The 25,761-nt window shown below is 43.0% G+C and overlaps 1 protein-coding gene across 1 annotated transcript in view; it reads right to left on the bottom strand.

Moving 5' to 3' along the window:
- Positions 1 to 379: 379 nt before the first annotated feature.
- The window catches only part of P4HB (prolyl 4-hydroxylase subunit beta), a 37,459-nt gene continuing 12,077 nt past the window's right edge, over positions 380 to 25,761 (bottom strand). The window contains exons 2-11 of the mRNA XM_089657510.1: positions 20,537 to 20,743; positions 18,152 to 18,285; positions 16,743 to 16,880; positions 12,598 to 12,702; positions 10,331 to 10,456; positions 8,472 to 8,672; positions 6,930 to 7,050; positions 6,666 to 6,847; positions 5,201 to 5,284; positions 380 to 1,201 (exon numbers count right to left, since the gene is read on the bottom strand). Of these exons, the coding sequence (XP_089513636.1) occupies positions 1,124 to 1,201; positions 5,201 to 5,284; positions 6,666 to 6,847; positions 6,930 to 7,050; positions 8,472 to 8,672; positions 10,331 to 10,456; positions 12,598 to 12,702; positions 16,743 to 16,880; positions 18,152 to 18,285; positions 20,537 to 20,743 (1,376 nt within the window). The 3' untranslated portion in view covers positions 380 to 1,123. The remainder of the gene's footprint in view (positions 1,202 to 5,200; positions 5,285 to 6,665; positions 6,848 to 6,929; positions 7,051 to 8,471; positions 8,673 to 10,330; positions 10,457 to 12,597; positions 12,703 to 16,742; positions 16,881 to 18,151; positions 18,286 to 20,536; positions 20,744 to 25,761) is intronic.

Here is a 25,761-nt window from a genome sequence, read left to right as displayed (position 1 = left end):
CACTGGAGGGGCAAAGCAGAGCGCCAATGACTGACAAGCACTGGCTGACTACAAACTGAGCAATAAGCTGTCTTTGTTTGGTTCTTGCAGGTGACAGATGCACCATTAGACCAATTCTGCATCCACTTAGGCAATTATGTAGGCTTTTTGCCTTCAAAACCCAGACCCTGATCAGAAGCCACAGCAGGGGTGGAATAGCTGCCTGCCTCTGAAGGCAAATTGCATTGACAAATTTAGCACAAAGGGAGTCTTACAGTTGGTAGACGAACCTAAGCTGGTGAACTAAACCCATTCAGGGCAAAAAGGAAGCTTATGGCAAACCATATAGGAGAACCAGAACACTGCCATTCAAGTTTTAGGAAGAGAAAATAAACCACACTTTATTAAAATTGTTTATTTGGCCAACATGTCCCAAATTAAATATGATGGAATGCTTTCAGAATTAAATGTTCAAACTTGCCCATGTCTCATGACGAAAACCAAAAAAAAAGTGTCATATGTTGCAATCTCAGAGGCTGGGTCCTGACAGGCAGGATAGAAAAAAAAAACTGCAATAGAGGGCTGTGGTACTGGAGGGACTGCTGTCCATTGGGAGCCATCAGACCAGGGAGACTGTACTCTGCATGAAATACTGAAAGCCACCACAGGGCACTGGAGGGCAACATGAAAAAGAATGATGCTGGAAAGTTGACATTCGAGACCCATTACTGCAGGTACAGCTTCTCATTGCATCTAATCTAAGAGTGGCCAAGACATGGAGGGGATGAGGACAGCCCTTGAAGGACACCAGCCATGCAATGATTTGTTCCATCTAGAGTAAGTCATTCACAATAAAAACATAAGACAGGACAACACAATACAGGAAGCAGCAACAAGTGCCAAACTTTACATTAGGGCAGATTACTGAAAGTGTTAAAAAAATAATGCATCACAGTGAAAAAAAATGGACAACCATAAAACAAAAAAAAGTCAAAGCTCCCTTTACCCAAAACAAAAGACATGTACAGACTGATGACATTTCCCTGGCTGCTTGTCAGAGCTCTAACAATGTAAAACATTCCCAGACATCATTCCTCCCCTCCACTCTTAGTGTCTTCTGGCTGTTGCAGTTAATCCCCATCTTTTATAATTCATCTTTTTTGTGTTGGTCATCTTCATCTTCCAATTCAGGCTCATCTACTTCTTCCAAGTCCTCCAAATCCTATGGAGGGAGAACAAAAAAAAAATTCACTTAACACATTTACCCTCCACTTAGGGCTATATCATGAGCAAGCCTTAACCAACATGAACAGTAATAGAACTGTACAGCATAACTAAAACCAAGTAGTCTACACACCCCCACCCCAGATACATCATCCCTAGGAGCCGCACTACACACCCCCACCCCAGATACATCATCCCTAGGAGCTGCACTACACACCCCCACCCCAGATACATCATCCCTAGAAGCTGCACTACAAGCACCATGTTGTAATTGTAACAGCAGACTACATCTTGATTTCTGCATCCAGAATGACAGGCGTGAATAGCTGTGACCACTCAGCCCATACAAAAACCTGACCAGCTGACAGCAGTCAGTTATTTGCACAGCCAGTGGTTACTCAATGCATTGTGTGCATCCAGTCAACAGTCAAAACCACTGCAGCCACCGAGTCAGTCCTTGGTTTGTATAGGAAAAGCACAGCAGCCATTTGCACACCTGCCATTCCTAAACCAGAAATCCAGATTGTTGCTACTGGAAGAAAAAAAAAAAAAAAAAAAAAAAAAAAAGGGTACATAGTTAGTCTGGCTGAAAAAAGACAAGTCCATCCAGTTCAACCATAGGAAAAAAAAAAATAAAGTTATAATCCTATACCCACTGTGTACTGATGACCTGCGAATGTGGCCCTAATACCTATTCCAAATTCCATTGTAAACCTTCTACCCCCTCTGTAGAATACACCCCTTGCCCATCTCAATTTCTTTATGTAAAAATGTAGTGGGTTTAAAGGCAATTAGGTTCCTGAGCCAATTTGTTCCTCAGAGAGCATGGGACCACAGGAAACCACTTGCCCAATGAAAGCAGAAGGTAATTAGGAGTCTATTCCCCAATCCCTCCTGTGACTAAACCCCAGAAGCAACATGCATCATGCTCACTACTGGGGTAACAGCTGTCATTCAGCTACTGTAGCCAAGGATGCAGCTATTCAAACATGATTGGTGTTTGATTAGCTGCATTAGAAGAAGGCAGGAGAGACATGGTGGGGGCTATTAGATCCAATGTCTTTATAAAACCTGTCACCTACCTGGGCTTTTCCATAGGGTGCATTTTAACCCCCTTGTAATAGGTAAAATTATATTAAACTTTTTTAGAGCACATCCTATATAAAAATGTACAGCATAAGGCAAGCAAATTTAAATTGTTCCACACATTCAAGGTATTGTGAATGCAGGGCTTGAGTAATAAATTCTATGACCATAATTTACACTGAACCTGTAAAGCATGGGTGTCAAACTGGCAGCCCTCCAGGTGTTGCAAAACTACAAATCCCATCATGCCTCTGAGTTTGGCAGTCTAACTCAATTTTGCAATGCCTCATGGGACTTTAGTTTGGCAACAGCTGGAAGGCTTTAAAGCCTTTACTGCACAGGTGTCAATCTTGCAATGCCTCATGGGACTTTTAGTTTAACAGTTACAAGCCTGCCCCCCAAAAGGCAGAGGCATGATGGGACTTTTGCAACCGCTGGAGGGCTGCCAGTTTGACACCACTGCTTTAAAGTATTGTCTATGGAGAAGTTTGGGCACCATAGTTTTTTGCAATTCCATGGGTCTGCCCAGTTTAAGGCAGACATGTTTGGTATCCATTTACAAAGCAACCAATTCTTTTACATTTCAAAAAGAAAGTGTCTACTAATCATCTTACTGTATTTTCAAAAAAACTATAAATTCAGGGCATCTTTCAGGAAAGAAAACCCATTTCTCCTTTCAGAAAAAAACCATCATGTTCTACTTACCAGCTCTGTGCAATCCCCAACCCTTTTTGGGTTCTGCCTGTGGTCCTGGCTCCTGCCCCCTGCTGAGTGGGGCCAATAGCAAGCCTCTTACTATGGGGCACTCAAACAGGCTCACTCCCAAGCCATGCTCCTGTAATCCAGTCACCTGTGGCTCAGCCCTGCTCATTGGCTGTGATTGACAACAGCAGGAGCCAATGACTCCTGCTGCTATGTGAGCCAATGGGAGAGACCTGTGGCTGTTATGCACATTGCTGGATCAAGATGGGTCTCTGGTAAGGGGGGAGCTACATGCAGGTTTTTACCTTAACCCTTTGAGGACCAAGGGACGTACAGTCATGGCCGAAATTGTTGGCACCCTTGATATTTTTCCTGAAAATCAAGTATTTCACACAAAAAAGGTATTGCATTAACACATGTTTTGCTATACACATGTTTATTCCCTTTGTATGTATTGGAACAAATATAAAACAGAGGCAGAAAAGCAAATATGACATAATGTCACACAAAACCCCAAAAATGGGCTGGACAAAAGTATTGGCACCCTTAACTTAATATTTGGTTGCACACCCTTTGGAAAACATAACTGAAATCAGTCGCTTCCTATAACCATCAATAAGCTTCTGACACCTCTCACCCGGAATTTTGGACCACTCTTCCTTTGCAAACAGCTCCAGGTCTCTCTTATTGGAAGGACACCTTTTCCCAACAGCAATTTTAAGATCTCTCCACAGGTGTTCAATGGGATTTAGATCTGGGCTCATTGCTGGCCACTTCAGAACTCTCCAGCGCTTCTTTGCCATCCATTTCTGAGTGCTTTTTGACGTATGTTTGGGGTCATTGTCCTGCTGGAAGACCCAGGATCTTGGACGCAAACCCAGCTTTCTGACACTGGGCCCTACAGTGCGACCCAAAATCCTTTGGTAATCCTCAGATTTCATGATGCCTTGCACACAGTCAAGGCACCCAGTGCCAGAGGCAGCAAAACAACCCCAAAACATCATTGAACCTCCACCATATTTTACCGTAGGTACTGTGTTTTGTTCTTTGTAGGCCTCATTCCGTTTTCGGTAAACAGTAGAATGATGTGCTTTACCGAAAAGCTCTATCTTGGTCTCATCTGTCCACAAGACGTTTTCCCAGAAGGCTTTTGGCTTACTCAAGTACATTTTGGCAAACTGTAGTCTTGCTTTTTTATGTCTCTGTGTCAGCAGTGGGGTCCTCCTGGGTCTCCTGCCATAGCGTTTCATTTCATTTAAATGTCGACGGATAGTTCGCGCTGACACTGATGCTCCCTGAGCCTGCAGGACAGCTTGAATGTCTTTGGAACATGTTTGGGGCTGCTTATCCACCATCCGGACTATTCTGCGTTGCAATCTTTCATCAATTTTCCTCATCCGTCCACGACCAGGGAGATTAGCTACAGTGCCATGGGTTGCAAACTTCTTGATAATGTTGCGCACTGTGGACAAAGGCAAATCTAGTTCTCTGGAGATGGACTTGTAACCTTGAGATTGTTGATATTTTGCCACAATTTTGGTTCTCAGGTCCTCAGACAGTTCTCGTCTCCTCTTTCTGTTGTCCATGCTTAGTGTGGCACAGACAGACACACAATGCAAAGGTTAAGTGAACGTCTCTCCTTTTTATCTGCTTTCAGGTGTGATTTCTATATTGCCCACACCTGTTACTTGCCCCAGGTGAGTTTACAGGAGCATCACATGCTTGTAACATTCTTATTTATCCGCAGTTGTGAAAGGGTGCCAATACTTTTGTCCAGCCCATTTTTGGAGGTTTGTGTGACATTATGTCGAATTTGCTTTCTTTCCTCCCTTTTTTTGTTTTGTCCCAATACACACAAAGGGAATAAACATGTGTATAGCAAAACATGTGTTAATGCAATACGTTTCGTGAGAAATACATGATTTCCTGGAGAAATATCAAGGGTGCCAACAATTTCGGCCATGACTGTATTTGTCCCATGTTTTTAATTGCGTGTATCATCTGATTAAGAGCATAAAACTTTTTGGTTTGAGTCAAAATATTAGTTCTTAACAAAATGGATCTAGCTTTTTGCCAATTTCATGAAATGGCTTCGTTACAGCAACTGAAGTGCATGAACTTTAAAAACAAAAAAATTGATTCTTTTGGTGTTCCAAAATCTTACGGTCCTCAAAGGGTTAATGCTTTTAGAACCACTTTAAAGTCTCACCTCATTAGCTGCTCCATCCTGTCCTCCGCTTTCCAGGAACTTTGTGAAGCCATCTAGTGTTCGCTCTCCATTATAATCTACCACCTACAAAAATAAATAAAAAAGGGTTCGTATTTACAAGATGAAAAACCCAAAGTTAGTTTCCTATATAGTAGTTTCCTTCTGGTGCAACTATAACCTTATAAAAATGTATTGCAGTCAATTCCTCAAAAGCCTACCAGAAAATAAATTCTCATCTTTGCCTACCAGTAATATTTCTAGGGACTACACATTTATTTTATTTCAGGTACTTATATAGCGCCATCAATTTACACAGCACTTTACATATATATTGTACATTCACATCAGTCCCTAACCCTCAAGGGGCGTACAATCTAAGGTCCCTAACTCACATTCATACATACACATACTAGGGACAATTTAGACAGGAGCCAATTAACCTACCAGCAGGATTTTGGAGTGTGGGAGGAAACTGGGGTACCTGGAGGAAACCCACACAGGCACAGGGAGAACATACAAATTCCAGGCAGGTGGTCATCTCTGCATGCACTGTGATAACCAACTTGCATGCAGTTGCAGGAGTTCTCTTTTCCTGGTCCTCTGAATTTGACCATCTTGATTGCTTTGCCTGGGATGATATATCTACTGCAGCAAGTAGTGACATGGAGAGCACAGCTGTCACATTGCCAAAGGCCCCATCCAGCTGAGCATCACAATGAAAATATGTGGTACACTCTTGTACACTAGAAAAAACCCTGGGAACCCACAGCTGAATTTAGTTCTACTTTGCGATTCACAAGAAATGCTTTGCTTAAACTTTCACCTGGAGATCCTGCCAGTAATGGCACTTCTCAATTCATGCGGCCTCCAAGCACTGCATGATTTTTTTAGATGTTGGGATGCCCATAATTAGCAAAAAGCACTCAGACAAGATATTTAGTTGACCTTTTGAGTTGCTAAAGTAGCATGGCAGGCTGCCAATGCTGCTGTCACTTAGCATGGTCAGCCTGCAACAGAAGTGTTATGGGCAAATAAAGCAAGAAAGCCGGGATTAGATTGCAAAAGTGCTTAAACTGTATACAGGTAAGATGCCAACCTCAAAAATGGAGGGTTTAGACTAAACATACAATGGTTTGAGACATTTCTGCAATTCATGGAGAGGTACTGATGATAAAGCTTGTTAAGAGATGGCTGTAGATGTTACAGGCTGGCCCAGTTTGTCAAAGTGGACACGTTCCAGAAGTATAGCAGCCTGGAGACAGCGAAACTACAACAAACTGTCAGACAAAGAAATCATGTGGAAGTACACCTGAGAACTAGTGAGATTAGCAACACTGGGGCACTTTATAGGTAGAAACTAGGTCATCTAATTTGCAAGTGAAGAGAAGAAAAAAAAAAAAAAAAGAAAAAAAAAGTGTAGAGATGAGGATAAGGCATCTAGCCCAGTGAAACCTAAAGAAATTACCTTTTTTTCTGTTCCAGCTGGGAAGAATTTCAAAGTGGGGAAGCTGTGGATCTTTACAGCTTCAATTTCATTTGCTGTGGAGTCCATCTTGGCAATGACAATGCTTTCATGGTCCTTGTATTTCTCCCCCAGTTGGTCCCAGATTGGTGCCAACTGCTTGCAGTGAAAACACCATGGAGCATCTGTGAACACAATACACCAATAATTTACAAGCTGACACTGTAGAGAAGTCATACAAGCAGCAAAGACTAAACATTTACTTACAGAACTCTATAAATACATCTTTGTTTTCATTGAAGGCCACTTCCTCGAAGTTCTTTCCTACAAGTACTCTAACTGGGTTCTTGTCCCAGTCTTCAGGCACATCCTGGCTCATCAGGTGGGGCTATACGAGGAAAAAAAAAAAAATAAGAGGTAATGTTCTGCTTTGTTATTCCAAATTGCAGAGTCTACTGTACTTTAAATGGGTTAGAATAGGTGTGAAAAATTGCCATCACAAGTTGTGGCAATTCCCAATATTTTCCCCCAGTTTTAGAATCCCCTGTAGCCAGTTAAGCAGCTCCTCATGTGTAGTGGGAGGGTCAGCTTCCTGAAAGTGCAAGGCAAAAAACAATGATCCTTTACAACCAACCATTCTACGCATGAAGGTAAAAAAAAAAAAAAAAAAAAAAACTGCAGAAGTTCCCCCAGCCCACCAATGCTTACCTGAGCCCTATTGTGATCTGCATGAGCCTCAGCTCTCCAGGGTCTCCCTCATTGGCTCATAGCCACTAGCTTCTGCTAGTGTCAGTCACAGCCTGTGAGCCAATGAGGGGGGGGCCAGGCTGAGTGCAAATAGACAGCAGTGGCTTGGAAACAAGCCTCTGTGCCCCCCATAGCAAGCTGCTTGTTCTAGGGGCACTTGGCAGGAGAGGGGCCAGGAGCACTTATGAGGACCCAAGAGGATTGGGGCTGCTATGCAAAACCACTGCACAAACACAGGTACGGCAATTAAAAAAAAAAAAAAAAAAAAAACGACATTGCATGAAGGCCTGTGCTGTGCAACCTTTACATCATCATTTAGTGCTGAAGGGGAGTTTTTATACATTGACCAAATACAAGACAGCAATTACTTCCACAGAATAGAAATGAGCTCTGGAGGCAGCCTTGGACATCTCCCCTCTTCCCCCCCCCCCCCCCCCCCCCCACTACATTAAGATGCATCTGCATTCTAGGCAAAATCAAGGCTTCAAGGAATTCACCTGAATATTGTGATACAACCCCATGCAAAGAAGTGTCACCAACACAAGAATTCCACAAAACAGGTCTAAAGCTTTGTGGTCACAAGGTACAAAGGAAATGGTTCAGAACCATTCAAGGCCCTTTCATCAGGGAAGCGATACACTTGCCTGAAGGGGCCCTGAATGGCTCCAAACTGTTGCCTTTGTATGCACCATGTGACTAGGAATTAAAGCTTTGGATCCGTTTGAGGAATCCTTGGTGTGCTGGTGACATTTCTCCACGTTGAGTGTATGGCTTCCAGCAGCACCCCATCAATACTGAAAAGACATCTTTAGGAAAGTGCATTGCGAATATTGCAATTGGACTTGTTACAACTCTACTCATCTATGAGCTCTTCAAATAGTAAGTTTAAGTACACCAATCTGAAACCTCATGCTCTCTTGTATACAGAGGAACACAAACTACCTACAAATCTCCTCTGAATATTAGCAGTTATGTTAAAGATTCCACTTTGCCTGGAAGTATTTTATGTCAGCCACATTAAAAACCCTCCTGGATCAACGGCAGTCTAACTCAACTCCTTACCTTCACTTTGCCCTCCAGGAACTTTTCACAGAACTCCGTGATCTTCTCAGCAGACAGATCACTGCTTTCTGGTTTGTATTTGGTCATCTCCTCCTCCAAAGTAATCAGTCTGATAGCTGGGCAGTCTTCCTTCTTCAGACCAAAGAACTCCAAGATACGCTGGTTGTCTGCATGTTCGCTGTCAATGAAGATGAACAGAATCTAGGAAGAAAAAACAAAACACCTTAGTTAGACCTACCGGTAACAGTTTCTAGGGGTCTCAGGACAGCATTTGAGTATCAATCCACCTGAATTCCCAGGAAACACGACATCCTCAGACTAACCCTCCAACCCCACCCTCCGTTGTAAACAGATTTCTGGACTCTACAAACAGAAGGTGATAGTCTAAGGCACAATAGAGATCTTTCAGCCTTCAGGACTCCAATGCTTCTTAAGACAGCAGTAGGCCTCTTCCTCCCTGAGACACTGAATGGGAAGTGAACCCAAAAAGCCAAGAAAGCCCAGTGAATAAGCATAAAAACCACCACTATTGTACCACCCCCCCCCATATAACATCCAGGAAGATTTTGGGATGGTCTACCCAAAAATGTCAAAGGGAGAACCCACACAAAAAAGGCCACCACCCCTCCAACGTCTAGAGACTGTGCCAAGCCCACCCAGGTTCCAGTAGTGCTTCCACCATGGTGGAGGAATAACTGAGGGCAGGCTGTAAGTGACCAACTTTAAAGTCTGAGTTTGCAGCGTCTCCTGGCAATTTGGGTGGAGCTACACTCTCCAGGTGCCATCCTGAAAGACTATGGGGGGGGAAAGACCATTCGGTTCAAAATAGGTAGCACTTGTCACAATAGGTGTGCTTGTGTAAAAAAAAAAAAAAAAAGAAAAAAAAAAAAAAAGTAGACAAATATTTAGCAAGGAAACTGGTAAGAGGCACTGCCTCCCTACCTATAGCTCATGTCCACCTTCCCTATGCACTAGTTCACCAAACCATATCCTTACACCCACATACCTTGTCACCTGGATTCTTCTGAAGAAGTCACCATTTTGCATATTCTCTGCAATCTAACTAATCACTCCTAGATTGTAAGCTCCAAGGAGCAGGGCCCTCAAATCCCTCTTGTATTGAACTGTATTGTTACTGTATTGTCTCCCACTATAATGAGAAGTGCTGAGCAAACCATTGGTGCTATATAAATTCTGTATAATAAATAAATAATAATTCCTAGATTGTAAGCTCGAAAGAGTAGGGCCCTCTTACCCCTCGTGTGCTGTTTGTAGTTGCTGTACTGTTTCATGTATTGTCCCCCCTCTATTGTACAGCGCTGAGCAAACCCTTTGGCGCTATATAAACTCAATATAATAATAATAATAATAGTAATAATAATAAATAATTCACTCCAAGTCATAGCCTTACTCCACCCTCCACTGACAAATTTTAACCTACACTTGTTCCCTGTATATAATCTGAAAGGGGAAAAAAAAAAAAAAAAAAAAAAAAAAACTACTGATACTGAAGTCTGGATTTTCATATGCTATGAAAACCAATTGCCTCAGTCTTACTCAACTGCCATTTTAGGCAGAGCTCCATTTGTAGAGAAAAGCAGCATCAGTCACCAATACAATTTTCCCACTTCATGTGAAGCATCGGGACAGAAGGGATTAGAAGTTAGAGCGCAAGTGTTCTATTGCCTACACTCGCATTCCTAATCTACAGAAAGCTTCTGCTAAAAAGTTCCCCTGTATTTCAAAGTCCAAACTTCTGAAAAATCTCTGAATGTAAAAATGCCATTGCATACTCCTAAAAGAATGTTCTTACTCTTGACATGAAGACCAAGTTTCCCCTAACCCCTAAAGTCACTCACCTTCCCCTTAAAGCCCGAGGCTGCTTTCTTGAAGTCATCAAGCTTGTCTTGGTAGTCAGAGGTACTTTTTGGCAGGAAAAAGAGGATGTGTGTCTTCATCTCCCCACCGAATATCTTTGGTGCTGTCTGGAAAATGCAAAGTGGGTTAGGTGTGGCCCATTTATCATGGACGTAACACAATTAGAGGATTTCCAGGCAGAAAACTACCTGCCAGTACTGGTGCTTTCATACCATAATCTGGGGTGCATTTAAATTAGGGCTTCATTCATTGACCTGTGTTGCAAGACTGGTGGCCAATATGCTGCGTCTTCCCCTGGCCAAGTCTTTGCTCACTGTAAAGAGCTACAGAGGAGCAGTGAGGCAATTGTACCCATATCTGCTGAAGTAGGCATACTTGCAAGTTAGACTCCCAGACTGCCCTGTCCCTTGTGGGTATCTGTGTGCAGATAGAGCCCTCAGTGCCAACAGCCTGCTCTGTTTTCCCCCTGCATTTCCTTTGCATCATGGGAAAGGGCATCCTTTCCCTGTATGGATGCCACTGCAGCAAGAGTCCTGATGCCAGGAAGAAGCACACTATTCCAAGGGATGTCATGTCATCAGCAGAAAATCTTGAATTTACAAGTAAAGACACGTTTTTTTAAATCAGTCTGTGGTTCAGCACTTAAGGACAGGAATCTGTAGTTTCAAAAAGGTAGATACCTGGCGTTCAGCTTTAACACCCCTGTCTACCAAAGTTTACAAAAATGTCCTGGTAAACTCAAGCCATGAGCATGGTATAGATTTTTCACAGCCAGTGATCAGTTGTCACAACATTCCCATTGTACACGTCCCTGGAAAGGGTTCAAAAGTAGCAGGGGCTGCAGCAACTACCAAATGACATCACAGATCAATGCATGCGTTTGCCAGCTGGTGTGCAGGCAAATGTGCATTGTTCAGTTTATTGGGTGGCCCCTAGATCACTTCTACAGGGCAGTTTTTTTTGCAATTTCACAGACACATGTAACATTAAGCCTTCATAAGTTTGGGATCTAATCAATGCAACATCTAGATTTTTACCATAAACTGGGTATTGTGTGGGCTAAAATGTACTGTATGTACCTGAAGGCACATTTATTCAATAACTGATTCATTTTGCACAACTGCACTCATTTTATTTTATGGGGCCTCTGCTTTAACCACTTCAAGTGCAGACACTTTCAACCCCTTCCAGTCCAGGCCAATTTTCAGTGCTATCACACTTTGAATGACAATCAGTCATGCAACACTGTACCCATGATTTTTTAGCATTTTTTTGAGACAAACCTTTCGGTGGATTTATTCACCACTCATTTTTATAGCAAAAAATAAAAATCCCAAAGTCCAAACATTTTGGAAAAAGTTATGACATTTTGCAAATTTCATATCTTGGCCAAAATGTATTAATCTATCTTTTTAGTAAAAAAAACCACCCAAATTAGTTTATAACCAAAAAAACATTTCTAATTTTTTACATTTTTGAATGTTTAACATACTGTCACCCTAGCAGTACAGTGGAACCATAGTGAAACTGTAGTAGTGGGGGGTGATTAAGATTCTCTTTACACTGATTGCTTTTACACACTAAAGGCCGTAAAAACAAACACTCTATGGCTGCATTCTTGCAGCCATTGAGAAATACTGAGCTGTGATTGGTCAAAGCTTGTCACATGGTACAAGGCTGTTGTGAATAGCCTTGTACCATGTGACCTCTGATCAGATTTCACTAGTAGTAAGCAATGATGTCCGGAAGTGACATCTTGTTGACTACCATTCATGTGATCACTGATTAGCCAATCATTGATCACATGAATCAGGACCTCAGAGGTCCCATACAGTGATCGGTGTTCTGCTGCTCCCAGGGAGTACGCACAGGCAATGATGCAGGGGGAAGTTTAGAAACGTCCACCCGCTCCCCACCAGGCCCATGTACATAAATGGCTGAACTGAAGTGGTTAAAGAAAAAAAAACTAAAATTGGCTGGGGGGTAATTTCTAGCAAAACATGTATATTTTAACATGTGATATTGCAGGAGAGAATCTACAGTATTACTGTACTTTCCTAGAAGGGAGGCTAACCAGGAGGATCCATATCATGGGCTTTTGCAGTAAAAGGCTGCAGATCTTTCAGGCTGTCATGCCAACTGCAAAGCATAAACCCAGCCATCAAGCACAGACTTAGCAGGGTGCTTTAGAGTCAGATCCACCAAACAAGTGTCAAAAATGTAGCAATATGAACACACCAAGACTTACCTGCTCAGTGAATTCAACAACCAAAGGCAGCTGATTGGATTTAACAAACGCAACAACGTCTTCCTTTGTTGCTTCCCCATCATACACATTCTTTCCTTCGTCAAACTGAAAGAGAAAGTAGAATTGAAGCTTCGAATCAAATCTTCATGGGTTAAAGTCAACCTGAACGCAAGCCATTTTATAGGGAAGATCTACAGGTACATTGGACCCAGGTAGCAGCCTAGAAATACCAAATTGCTCCTGAAAAACAGCGGTGCTCTTGACATGCAGCTGTCCAGGGACTGTTCTGTAGCCTCACAGCTGCGTTTTGCAGCACAAGAACCAGCACACTTACCTCTGGGTGTTCAAATGTAGAACACAGCATGGTAAATCTAATGGGGAAACCATCAGCTACTAGGAGAATATAGTCCAATGGCTTTTAGTTAAAGATTATATAAATTCATCCATGATATACTAGGGTAAACCGGCGGTCCTGGATGCACCATTTGCTACAGAGCATTAAGAATTTGTAGATATGTAAAAATATAAAAGTTCCTTTGTGAACCTGTAAGGAAAAGTGAAGCAATGCATTGCTTTTTGCCAATTCTGCAGTTTGTCAAACTAGCAAGGCAAAGCTCAGTAATTACAAGATGCCTTCAGTATGGGATTAGGCTTTTTCCATTTACCTTAGAAAACATGTTAATTACATCTTCATTATGACCTAGAGCGCAAGCATGACGGATCATTTCTGCTGCTAATTTACAGAACTGAAAGATCGTATTCCTGGGTTAAAAGTAGCACATGATCAGCCCTATAGGTAAACCATGAGTTGTGTTCCTCATATCAGGACCACTTCCTTCTAAATGCAGCCAGCCAGACTAGATTTCCCAGAAGGTTCCTGGAAGTCAGTACAAGTCAGGCATGACACCAATAGAACAAAGCTGCTAAAGAATTAGAAATTACTGGACAATGTCATGTGTTCCAAAAAAGTGTCACAGATAATGGAGACATATAAAAAAATCCAAACACTTGTATAAATATAAGGATATGTATGAGTTTTGTACCACTTCAATGGTGACTGACTCCTACGTCTCCTTGGTATGCACTCTTGGTTTCAGACAAGGACACAGAGGCTATTACCTGGAAGGTGAACATTGTTGAGATTACAATAGTCTCTGCTCCCCCCCCTTTCAAGTCACTGGGTATAAATGTTTGCCCTCAGAATGGTATCAGATATGCCGAGACTCCGGCTCTTTGCTTTGGGTGTTCAACTCCGCAAGAGAGAGTGGTGGTTTGCCAACTTCTATGAGTGCGGCAGTTAATTGCTGCTTCCCAAGAGTGGGTAAGATGTTACAGAATGTGATTCATATCACCCCATCTTGCTGACGCAAAAAATGCTTAAAAAGGTTACAAATCGGTAACTGAAACCCGACTATGCTGGGTAGGTGTGCTCAGATGAAGGGAAGATTATTGTTATACAGACGCTGCAAAACTCTGGTACAAGGGTGGTGGCCTGCCTCCCTACAAACGCCTTTGACTCTTGAATGGCCTCGTTTTTATCACTGGAGTGTTTTGGGCCCAAGTTTGTGTCCTGGGTTTGATTAAATACAGACCCTTTGGTGAGAGTCAATGGAGTCATTTCGGACTCCTAGGGGTGCTAGACAGGAGGGCCCCTTGTCACCCCACCTGGTTATTGAGCCACTGGCTGCAACATTACAGGAGCATGACCAAGTATAGGGCTGGCATCCTATATTTTCTTTGCCCCCCCTCACCACCTTAATGCAACAGACAGTCGTGGAAAGATCTTGGGGTAGATTGTGGGGAGGTTTTACATTTGCTGGGGAAATTTTCTATTTGTGTTTGTGATACCCGTCAGATTCACCCATCTCTTGGTTGCCCAATAGTCCCTTGTGGTTTAAGCCATCCCTGGAGATTTTTTTTTTTTTTTTAAATAGCTCCTTGGCTCAACATGGAAGAAATATGTACATTTATACGCTAATGGACATTTTTGCTTTTATAGACCTTGTTAGGGAGAGGGGGGTTCTGACAACACGTACATGTATTTTCAGCTGCGATGGCACAATCTGGGAATGGGGGAGGGGACCCTTATATATCTAAAATTCAGGTCTGTCCTTTTGGATTCTAATCATGCCTAGTTGCTCTCTAGGTTCTTAGCAGCCTCGACTCCTAATAAATTCCAAATTGGTGGCGAGAGTCCAAGACTGCTGGACCGCCATTGAGCTGGTGGCGAGAGTCCAAGACTGCTGGACCGCCATTGTGCTGGAGTAGCTGTGGAGTGAGGCACTTTGCACTTACCTACCCACGGTTACAGCATCTGATTGGTGCAACACATCCTGAGATATATGCTTTTGTGGTCATTTTGTATGCACAAAGTGGACTGCCCTGTGCCATTGCATGCACTTACACATGGTTTGGGAGTGCCCACATGGTTTGGGAGTGCCCACATGCCAGACCTCTGGTCTCAGGTGACAGAACATATGGCTGACAATTTTGTCAGCTTAGATGTATGTACTCCTTTTTTATGCCTGTTCAGTAGCATTACTCATTCCTCATCAATTGTGCCTAATTGTTTTAGAATTTTTTCAAATTATGAAAACAGATTGCCAGGAGATTGGTATATACAGAAATTTACCATGTGGGAGGGGGGTAAGGTGAATGCAGATCTTCCACTGTACAGAAGCACGAGAGGAATGTGGATGCCCCCACAAAATGTACTAAAGTGTGGTTCTGCTGGGAGGACTCTCGTGACTTTGGGAGGAAATATTGAATAGATAGCTACTCTTATGGCTGATTGAGGGGAGGTGGGTGGGATAACCCTATGTCTATGGTGAAACTCCATTTGCAGATAACACTTTGCTAGAAAAGACTGGAATAAAGATCTATTGTTTGCCATATTAGCTCAGACTCCATTCTTTATGGTGGCAATTATGTCTATATGCATGCCTGCGTCCGCTGGTTGTTATACTTGCCCATGCTTGGATACTGTAATACTTGTGTTGTCTGGAAATAAAAAGTTGAATAAATGTAGAACTGCACTCCCAATGCTGGCCAGCTGTAGCCATGCTATTTATAAAAGCTACCTTTGACACAAACTACTAAGCAACTACCTAGTCAGCTCAATGCAGCCTGGCAACAAGAAAAGCAAAGATCTAAGAATTCAAGTGCTACTCTAGATTAAATTGGCTCAATACTTAATATAGTAGTAATGAAGTAGAAGCCTGACTATTGTATAAAGCCCTCACATGGGGCAGAATCCCCTCTGCTGAGCAGGAGACCAGTCTGCAGATTCCCCACTGAGCAGAGTGGAGTGGGCAGATGACAGGTCCGTGTTCACTCTGATAACGCAGCATGGACACAAGTCCATTCTGCTCTATGGGTGGTCGAGTGTAACTGGACCAGCTGGCCATTCACACCCAGCTGCCCTCCGATCCACCTAGACAGGGGAATGGATTACCTTGTTTTAGCAGATTGAAGTCAAAAGGTAGGCAGGCGTAAAAAAAAAAAACCAAAAACACAACTACACAGGGACAATGTCCATTTACACCCTCCAGTATAGAAATACATGGACCATCTGATCAGGTCCACTTGAAAAACTGACCGGTGGACTTATCGGCTCGTCCATGTGAAAGGGTCACAAGGGAAATCTGAAGGCACGTATACACAAGAAAGCCAGTCTAAGTTTATCTGCCATTGTAGGTGTGCTTTGAACACTGGACAGAACTACCACTGGTAGTTACATACACCTCTGTGCACAAACCAGGACCTGTGGATATGTAAAACATCTATTTTCATATTTACAGGTGCACAAGCAGTATCAAAAAACAGCAGGCTGTTCTGTCAATGCAGCACTTACAGATCCAAGACATGCCAACCATTACAATCATCCAAGGATCTGTCTCAAGTGGCTTTTGTTTGTGTCATGTATATGGGAAAGAAACTGCTTCAGGCAGGTGAAAACCAGACCAGGATACAACTGCAGGCAAAAACGCACCTGTCAATTCTGTATGGAACAGGGGGAGTCTCAAACCAAATGCCACAAGGCAATTGGCACAGGGCCTAAAGCCACACATGACCACTAAACTCACCAATCCTTTTACAGGTAAGTAGCACCAATTTTTTTGTTTTAAACACCAGACTGTTCTTACCTTCTTGAAAAGGACAATGCTATCCTTTCCAACGGCATATTTGGAGAAGGCAGCGTCACTGGAAGTGATACCAAACTGTAGGTCATCCACTGCATCTGCGACCTGCAGGAAAGCCTTTGCCAGCGCAGACTCCACATCCTGACGGGAGACAAAACATTTTTAAAAGGCTTTTAACCAGTTAATTCATATACTGATCCTGCACATTTGTGTTTATCACTAGGACAGACTTTAGCCAAGTTTCTCAATACTTACAGGTCATTGGGGCACCAATATTTGATAAGTAAACAGTGAGATCAAGAGTACTTGCAGAAATCTTCTGTAAACTTTTGACCAGGTAGGGAGAATTTTTTAAGGAGCCAGCAGAGCATTGCACATGCCATCAGCAGATTTTAGGCGCAATCTCAGCATAGCTGGCAGTACCTCATATGGGCAGGCAGTTACCCGAGAGCAGGAAGAATCAATGGACTACCAGAGTGGCCTCAGTTCACTGAAAAGCTGTCATCTGCAATGGTGGATGGTACTTTTAGACATTCATTCACTGGAAACTGCATTGTGACCCGTGCAGGTGGAGAAGTTGAGGCTGCAGGAGCACGTTACATGTTCTACCCTAAAATCAGGTGGAATATACAACATGAACTTCTTCGTTTCACAGCTGCTATGTGATAAGTTCATATGAGAGTGCTAGCTGTCAATTTAAATGGGCTGCCAACAGAATCCTTCAAGTTCTGTTTGTGCCGAATCCTACTGAAGCCTGCTAGCAGCTTAACTAGAACTCTGCATAAAGCTTTTACCACATCTACAGTTAAAAATGTTTTGGTGCCAATTCATACTTTACTGTAAAACTTAAACACATGAACCTTCCATGCAATCTGGTTCAAGTGCTAAAAAAAGGTCAGGTTCAAGGCCAGCCCATTCAATGAATAGGCTTCATTAATCATGCAAAAAGCACACCACATCGAGTTAACAGCAGTCTGAACAAGCTCACGTCTAATGCTGCTGCAATCTTGCAGAAAGCTTTTGCATGCCTTGTAAAAGTCTTCTACACTGCACTTACACAACCCGATGCCCACCAATACAAGACACTACACTTGCATAAGAAATACAAGGATGTGCTAGAGCAGGGGTAGGCAATCTCAGATGAAAACTACAAGTCCCATCATGCCTCTGTCCCTGGAGTCACATCTTTGGCTGTCATGCTTACAATTCCTCATGGGACTTTTAGCTCCTCAGCAGAAGAGTTCTGATATTGCCTACCCCTGTGCTAGAGCAGTATAAAAATTTATTTAAAAAAATAAAAAAAATATAGTTTTATTTTTAGGAAATGCATGGTAGAATTGTTACCAGTGTGGAGTGTCACTCACCTCCTCCCCAATTTCTACATTTTGTCCAGCTGGGTGTTTTCATCTTACCTTAAAGAAACCAATAACTGCAACCTCGTTGGCTTCTATGAGAGCTGTTACAGCTGCCTCGTCATTCAGGGTGGCTGCGGCTGGCCCAGTGCGCTTCTTCAGCCAGTTGACAATGTCTACTGCTTCCCTGCCCGCTGTAAGTAGATCAGACTGCCATTACATTTGGTAATATTGGTGCAAACCAACAACATTTCCAGTTTATAACTAAGGGGTTAGGATCCTTTTCATATGGTCACTGCCTTCGGTCTCCACATGACAGATTAGCAGCCTTTGTGCTAGAGCCAGGAAGTGAGGGAAAGCCAAAATTTTGAATAGCTGGGGGGGGGGGGGGGGGGGAGTTGAATAGTTTCCGTGCTATAGGTGTAGGCCATTTACACACCTCCTGAAGACAGACCAGAAACTCCCAGGACGTTGCTAGGACATTGCCAAGCAGGGCCTAGCCAGTACTGCTCACCACAGAAGCAAGCTCCCATACCCTGAACTCAGAACTTTTACATCAGGAGAGAGAATCCAGTGATGTGTTTAGATCAGTTCACATCCTGCACTTTAATATATGGACACTGTTTGAACTCCGTTTGACTTCTATTTCTGATATTGCACAAATTACCTACGTGCAACTGAATATCAATACTAGTACCATTTTATTGATTTGAGTTGCACCTTTGCTCATGTACATAATTCTTACTGTTTGCTGATTTCCTGTTTTTCATATTTTATTTATATTTATGTGTTCACAGTTCCACTTATTTACTTTTTCATTGTGATTTTAGTGCTGCACTTATACATATACCGTGTTTCCCCGAAAATAAAACATCCTCCAAAAATAAGACCTACTTACAGGCTTCCTTCTGGGTGAAATATAAGGCATCCCCCCAAAAATAAGGCCCCCTTAGGCTCTATCTCGGAATGAAAATTAATTTACTGTAAACTGGTTGCTAGGGCCGCCCCGTCTGGCGTCTTGCAACCAGTGACGTTACGCGGAGTCCTGACGTCACTGCTGTGTGGAGGCGGGGCGGAGGTCGGAGTGAGCGGTGAACGCGGGGCAGGAGAGAGGAGACTTTCGCAGATGCGCGTAGAAGAACAGGAGGATCAGAGCGGACGGGATGCGGGGAAGGTGGTGAGTGCTGGTCTGTCTCTGATGACACCGCCTGATGCTCGCAGCCACCCCCATGATGAATGAAGGTTCTCAGTCAGTGGCAGACCCTGCTCCAGCCCAGGTCCAGGCCCCAGCCAGCCCAGTGACAGTCCCCAGGGAGGAAATGTCTAATAAAGGGGTGGGGGGGGGGGGGGGATGTCTGGTGAAGGTGTTCAGTGGCACAGAAGTGGGGGGAGGGGGATCCCTTAAAATGACACAGGAGGATCAGAGGGGGCAATCAAAATGACACAGGAGGATCAGAGGGGACAATCAAAATGACACAGGAGGATCAAAAGGGGTTACTAAAATGGTAATCCCCCTCTGATTCTCCTGTGCAATTTTGATTCCCCCCTCTGATCCCCCCTGTGTCATTTTAAGTGATCCCCCTCCCCCCACCCCTGTGCCACTGAACACCTTCACCAGACATCCCCCCCCACCCCTTTCAGACATTTCCCCCCTGGGGCCTGCCTGTTATGATGATGATCCAGAAGATGATATGATTGTCATTGAATGAGTTAATTCTTGATACTGTAGGATTCACAGTTTGTCTGGTTTGTGTTGACAACTACCGTATACAGGTAATAAATTTCCTTTATTTTCATTTAACAATAAATGTGTACCGTATTCTTCATGGAAAAATAAGACATCCCCTGAAAATAAGACCTAGCACATCTTTGGGAGCAAAAATTAATATAAGACACCGTCTTATTTTTGGGGAAACCGGGTACTTGTGGGGATTGTTACCTATACCTTGTGTGGAAGCTGCTTTAGAGTCATCACTAGCGCTCGCCTGCATACAATATATTTACAACGCATTAACTTGCAGCCCCCTTTGCCACCTTAAAACTTGCCAATTCCAGATCATAAGAGGCCAGATTGGCTCCAGCATTGGATAAGGAACTGTTCCTGAAACTAAATGAAATGGCCGGCTATGAACACTTGAATCTGCCTACTGAAAGGTCCCCTGCATCTCGCTGGGGAAAGGCAGCAAGTTATGTTACCTAAAATAAAGCCACCATGTGGCACATTAAATATATTTTAGTGACCCAATACTTGAAGACTTCTCTGAAAATCACAGCTGCCTCAGACCCTAAAATAAAGCTGAATGGCTGCCAGTCAACGAGCTTTGCCAAGACATTGAAACTTGTGAATGACAGAATAGTGCAGGTTTTTGAAAACTGCTAAACAGATTGTACATAATACAATGCAACACAAAATACAATCACAGAGGATATAGTCAAGTGGGTCACCTGAGTATTCTTTTGGGGAAGAGGTGTCTCCGTTCTTAAATAACTTTATTGTAGGGTATCCACGAACGCCAAATCTCTGAGCCAGCTCTGACTCTTCTGTTGCGTCTACCTTTGCTAGCCGGATATTTGAACCTTCATCATGTAACAGTTTTGCAGCCTTGTCATATTCTGGAGCAAGGGCTTTGCAGTGTCCACACCAAGGAGCATCTAGAAAGCAAACAAATCACAAGTCACACAACATGCTAGAATTAGGGAGTTCAAATGCCAGCTTCAAGATCACAGGTTGATTGCATGTGGAGTAGATAAACCAGTTATAAAGAGAGAACTTTTGATCTATGGAGACGTTTAGCTAAAGTTGGATGCAGGCATGGCAGGGGCCCAAAGAGCCGAGTCCAGGCAGACGGCCCCACATTTAACGCTTATTAAAAAGCATTACAGAAAGCAGTCCTTGCCGGAGATGGCTTTTGTTTAATACCCAACCCTAAAAAAGGCAAGGCAGCTGTGCTCAACGACTTTCAGTATTCTCCTGGGAAGTGGCTTACTGCAAACCACAATGAATAGTGCAGCAGGCTGCTCTGCACAGCCCACGTTGAACAAAGTCCTTGGTTTAAGGAGACCCATCACCTTCCCCATTCAGGGAATATTTGTTTTTGCTAAAGCCCACTGCACAAGTACTACACAAACATCCCCCACTCCCCCCCAGCCACTCCTGCCAATGAAGATTCCGGTACTTTGGTGCATGTGGGGGCACATGTAACCCACTGGCCAGGTAGCCAATCAGAAGGCTTAGGCTCTACTGTACAACAGATGGTGTGCTTACAAGACTCCAACACAAGGGACAAGATTTCAGTACCAGCTGATAGGCAGGCATATACAATGCAGCACTGGTAACTGGGGCAGATAGGGGCCTTTACAAATCACTTGCCCTGCATGGGTAGGGTGACAGGGTCTTCAAAGTGAGCCTCCAAGGACAGAAACCTCAGTACTACCATTACAGAATGATTCATACTAATCAAGGCTAGAGTCAGTGACCATGAACAAGCATGCAGCCATTAAAGTCTGAATAAGCGTTAACTGTTTAAGTGCTGACTAGGCAGCGCTTATACAGTTAACTAGTCTGAGGGTTGAGAGCCCCATCAGTGCAGCCTCATTAGTGCATATCAGTGAAGGAGAAAAAAAAAAAAAAAATCACTTACAAAAATTTACCACAAAAAAGAAAAAAATTCAAAATTCAGTTTTTGGTATGTTTAGCAATAAAACCCAGAGGTGATTAAATACCAACTAAAGGAATCGGTCTAAAAAAAAAAAAAAAAAAAGTGAATGTATGTATATCCCAATTTTTGGGAAATATGCAAGGATATTACAGCAAGTAAATAGATAGATACCAAACATGTCACTTTAAAAAATTGCACTCGCTCTTGGAATGGTGTGAAACTGCGGTACTTAATCTCCATGGGTGATGCTTTAAAAAATTTCTACAGGTTAGCAGTGTAAAGGTATAGTGCAAGAATTCTTGCTCTGACCTCATGTGTGGTCTGAACACCATTTACATGTGGGTGTGGCCTACGTATGCATTCTCTACTATGTGCGAACACAGGGCACTTAAATTAAAAAAAAAAAAAAAAAAAAGAAGTTTACATTTTTTTTTAAAGGGACAATGCAAAAAACTCGTTATCACTTATTCTTATCACAAGAAATGCATGCATCCCTTGTGAAATACTTAAGTGACAGGTTCTCTTTATGGAGAGATATAGGGTCAGACCCCACATCTCTCCTCTGCAATGTAAAGCATTGGATAAAAAAAACACAACAAAAAACAAAATAAAAAAACCACAGGAACAGGACGTAACATTGCTCTGGTCCTCCAAGGACAGATGACTCCTTCACTCATCTACGCCCAGCTCTGGGATAATTTGATTATTTCTCAGGCAAGGCTGACTGGCGTCCGGCAGAGGGGACGGGGTTTTTTTGGCACCTGTATCGGTGCTTTTTTTCCCCCCATATCAGCCGACAGGTGTGTTTTCGACCACTGAAATTTCAGTGCATCCCTACTGAATACCCATCCTTCATACTGGTTCCAGGTCACCAGCTTCCTAGGCTGCCAAAGATGACATTACCAGAGCTGGAAACCATGTCTGCATGGGCTGCTACCTTGTCTTTAATTATACTAATTGCAGCAAGCACCATCATCAACTCATGTTACCCAACCTCATTCTTCATGCCCTGCAGACACCAAGACTAGGCAATTGGGTCATTTAAATGATGACGCTAGGAATACCAGGATGATGCCAACCATGACTTTGCATTATCAATACAGTTTCAGATGTCACATTACAAAATCAAATACAGATTAGAACGATGCAAGAGCAGTAACCTAGGTCTACCCTATAGGATTTCTTGCAAATGTTTGTGTGCCCAAGAGTAATCAGTCAGACATGATCTGCCAAAAAAGGTATTTCAGTTGGAAGAAAGTTTCCAGATTTCCCCAAAATCACTCACTGCCAACACCTTAAAAAGGCACTTGATTACCGAGATCTTCAAACGCTGCATCCCAATGATCAAACTATCCAGAAATGGTTCTCAATGCCCATTAACCAAATTGGAAGGGAAAATGTTGTGGTTAGCATAAAAGGTCCATCACTTTAAAGTGTTACTAGACCCACAACAGTAAAATCAGTCTGTAGATGCAGTAAAGCATGCTTGTTATAGTCAGACACCTAAGGGGTTAATCCTCTGCATTGTGTAAAGAGATGTATGATCCTCCCCCTTCTACAGTCCCCAATACATAGGAACAGAGGCTTGGAGGCAAGCTGCACATGCTCAGTTGGGTGTATTGCTAGAGCGTTTTTTTTTCTTGGGAGGGTACATGTGATCAGCACAGGACCAATCAGTACTGTCCAGACAGTCAGGGTCATGCAGCATCATAGGGGAGAATGAAAACTCATACAAGCTTTAACCAGTGCTCTGCTGGACACTGACAGAAGTCACAAGACTGCTGATGAGAAAGGGCATTTAGCAGTTTTTACTTAAACTACATTTCCATGTTGCGTACTGTGGGAGACTGAATTTAGTGAAGGCAGGGTCAAGGGTTTAGTAACAATGAGAAAAAACCCACACTAATCTATGAAAGACATTTGCGATAGATAAAATTGGGAAGTCTAGCAAATGTCTGGATAGCATAGGGAAGGTTAGATCAGATATTGTTGCACATGTCCCCTCCTAACATCCCATCCTGATGACCAGAGGACAAAGTGAAGGAAGGTTACATGGCTATGCCCCTACTTTGTTTTCCCACATTTTGTCCCATACCTGTATACACTGTACAGCAGAAGCAATGAAAAAAAAGCAACCCGAGAGTGACTGAGAAATGAACGCCTTATAGGTTGTGAGCAATTCTAGCAAAACTAAACTTTACCCAGGTTTCACGATAAAACACAATACTACCCATGTGCAGTATAGCCAAGTGTAAGCTCATGATTTACACATTGGATTTCAGTTCTGAAGCCTTTGGCTCCATATCAGATCTTTGCCAGAGCAGGATCTCTGCACCTTCCTGCAAGTCTTGATTTATTCTATATAAATTAAGCCATCTATGTATAGGAAGTCACTAGGCTGGCTGAAGTTGTACAGAACCTATTGCCAGATCCCCCAAGCCAGTCCACACCAGAAGTCGCACTGGAATACATGGTGCATTCTGATGCACTGAGATACGAGTCCATTCATTCACAATCCAAAAGTAGTACATGCACTACTTGTGGAAACTCCCTGCAAAATGGATTGAATGGTACTTCTGTATCCAGTGGGGGCAAATGCACTGCGTTTAGGGTGTCATTAACATATGGACGGCGGCTACAGATCACAACTGCAATGAGTTTTGAACGCAGTGCAGGAAACATTTCAGGTGTCAACAGGTTCTAAAGCCAGCCATAGAGACATTTACTTGCCAGCAACCACAGGTTACAAGAAAGAAATCACTTGATTCCCTCATTGCAGGTGAGGGAATATCTCCCGCAGAGTCTGTTCTCCCCATCAGTTGGGGAAGCGGCCAAGCTGGGAGAACAGCGATCACCGCTAGCAGCAATAATCACATGTAAAAAGCTGACAGGCTTGAGTTATACCCAAGTTCATCAATCACATGGTTCAAATTTCAGTCACTGCTGAACCAGCTGAGATTGGAACAGTATCTCCGGCTTAAGTTCTAAAAGCCCAGCCATCCCATCCAAAAGTTTGGCGCCGACCACAGTTTAATATTTTTATTAGGATTTTGTGTAGAAGAACAAAATACAGTAAAGTAAAGATCAGTCAGCAGTATAAACGTGGAAAAGAACAAACAAGGGTGCACTCTCATCGTGCATTACCGTGGTAAATGGAAAGAGGATATATACTCACAAACCAACGTGATAAAAGGCAGTAAAAGTGGTCCACAAGAACAGTCACTACATCTGTGTCTAATGGTGCAGATAGGCTAACACGTTTTGGGAGCTAAACCCCCTTCCTCAGAGCTCTGAGCACTTTTACTGCCTTTTATCAGGTTGGTTTGTGAGTATATATCCTCTTCATTTACCATATACCATGGTAATGCACAATGAGAGTGCGCCCTTGTTTGTTCTTTTCCACTAGTGGTCAGATTCCCCAATCTTAAAAGGGCAGCACCTCTTCGGTTGGCATTTTGGCATCGCCTTGCTTGTATGAAGACTGGAGCGCTGGTTTCGTTCGTTCATCTTTTGGAGCAGTATAAACGTATCATATTCAAGTAATGGCGCCAAGATTAGAGAATGGTTGAAATCTTTTCAGTTTGGTTTTATTGGTGAGGGAAATTCACTTCTGTCCTGCAGACAGGGGTAGAAGAGCCCTGCAAAGTACGGGAAATGCCCTTTAAACACTTGTCACTCAACATGCATCCCCATTTGAAGACTTCTCTCGTTTTGGGGAAAATGCCAATTGTTTCCCATCACTTTCAGATCTGGTGACCATGGCCAACGCTTCAATCTCAATAGTGGGGAACAGACTAAAACCTGATGTTCTATACCCTGCAGGTTTCTTTGGGCACTCAACATGCATCCACATTTGAAGACTTCTCCCCTCTTGTTCTGGTGAAAATGCAAATTGTTTCATCACTTTCAGCTCTGACGACCATGGCCATGGACAAAGCTTCAAGCTCAATATTGGGGACAGACTAAAAGTAGATGTTCTATACCCTGTGTTTTTGTATACATTTACAATTC

This window comes from Staurois parvus, unplaced genomic scaffold, assembly GCF_062004578.1.
Source record: "Staurois parvus isolate SC_StPar_1 unplaced genomic scaffold, SC_StPar_1.0 ptg001008l, whole genome shotgun sequence".
Classification (NCBI taxonomy): domain Eukaryota; kingdom Metazoa; phylum Chordata; class Amphibia; order Anura; family Ranidae; genus Staurois; species Staurois parvus.
This window is presented reverse-complemented; position numbering and strand designations above follow the sequence as displayed.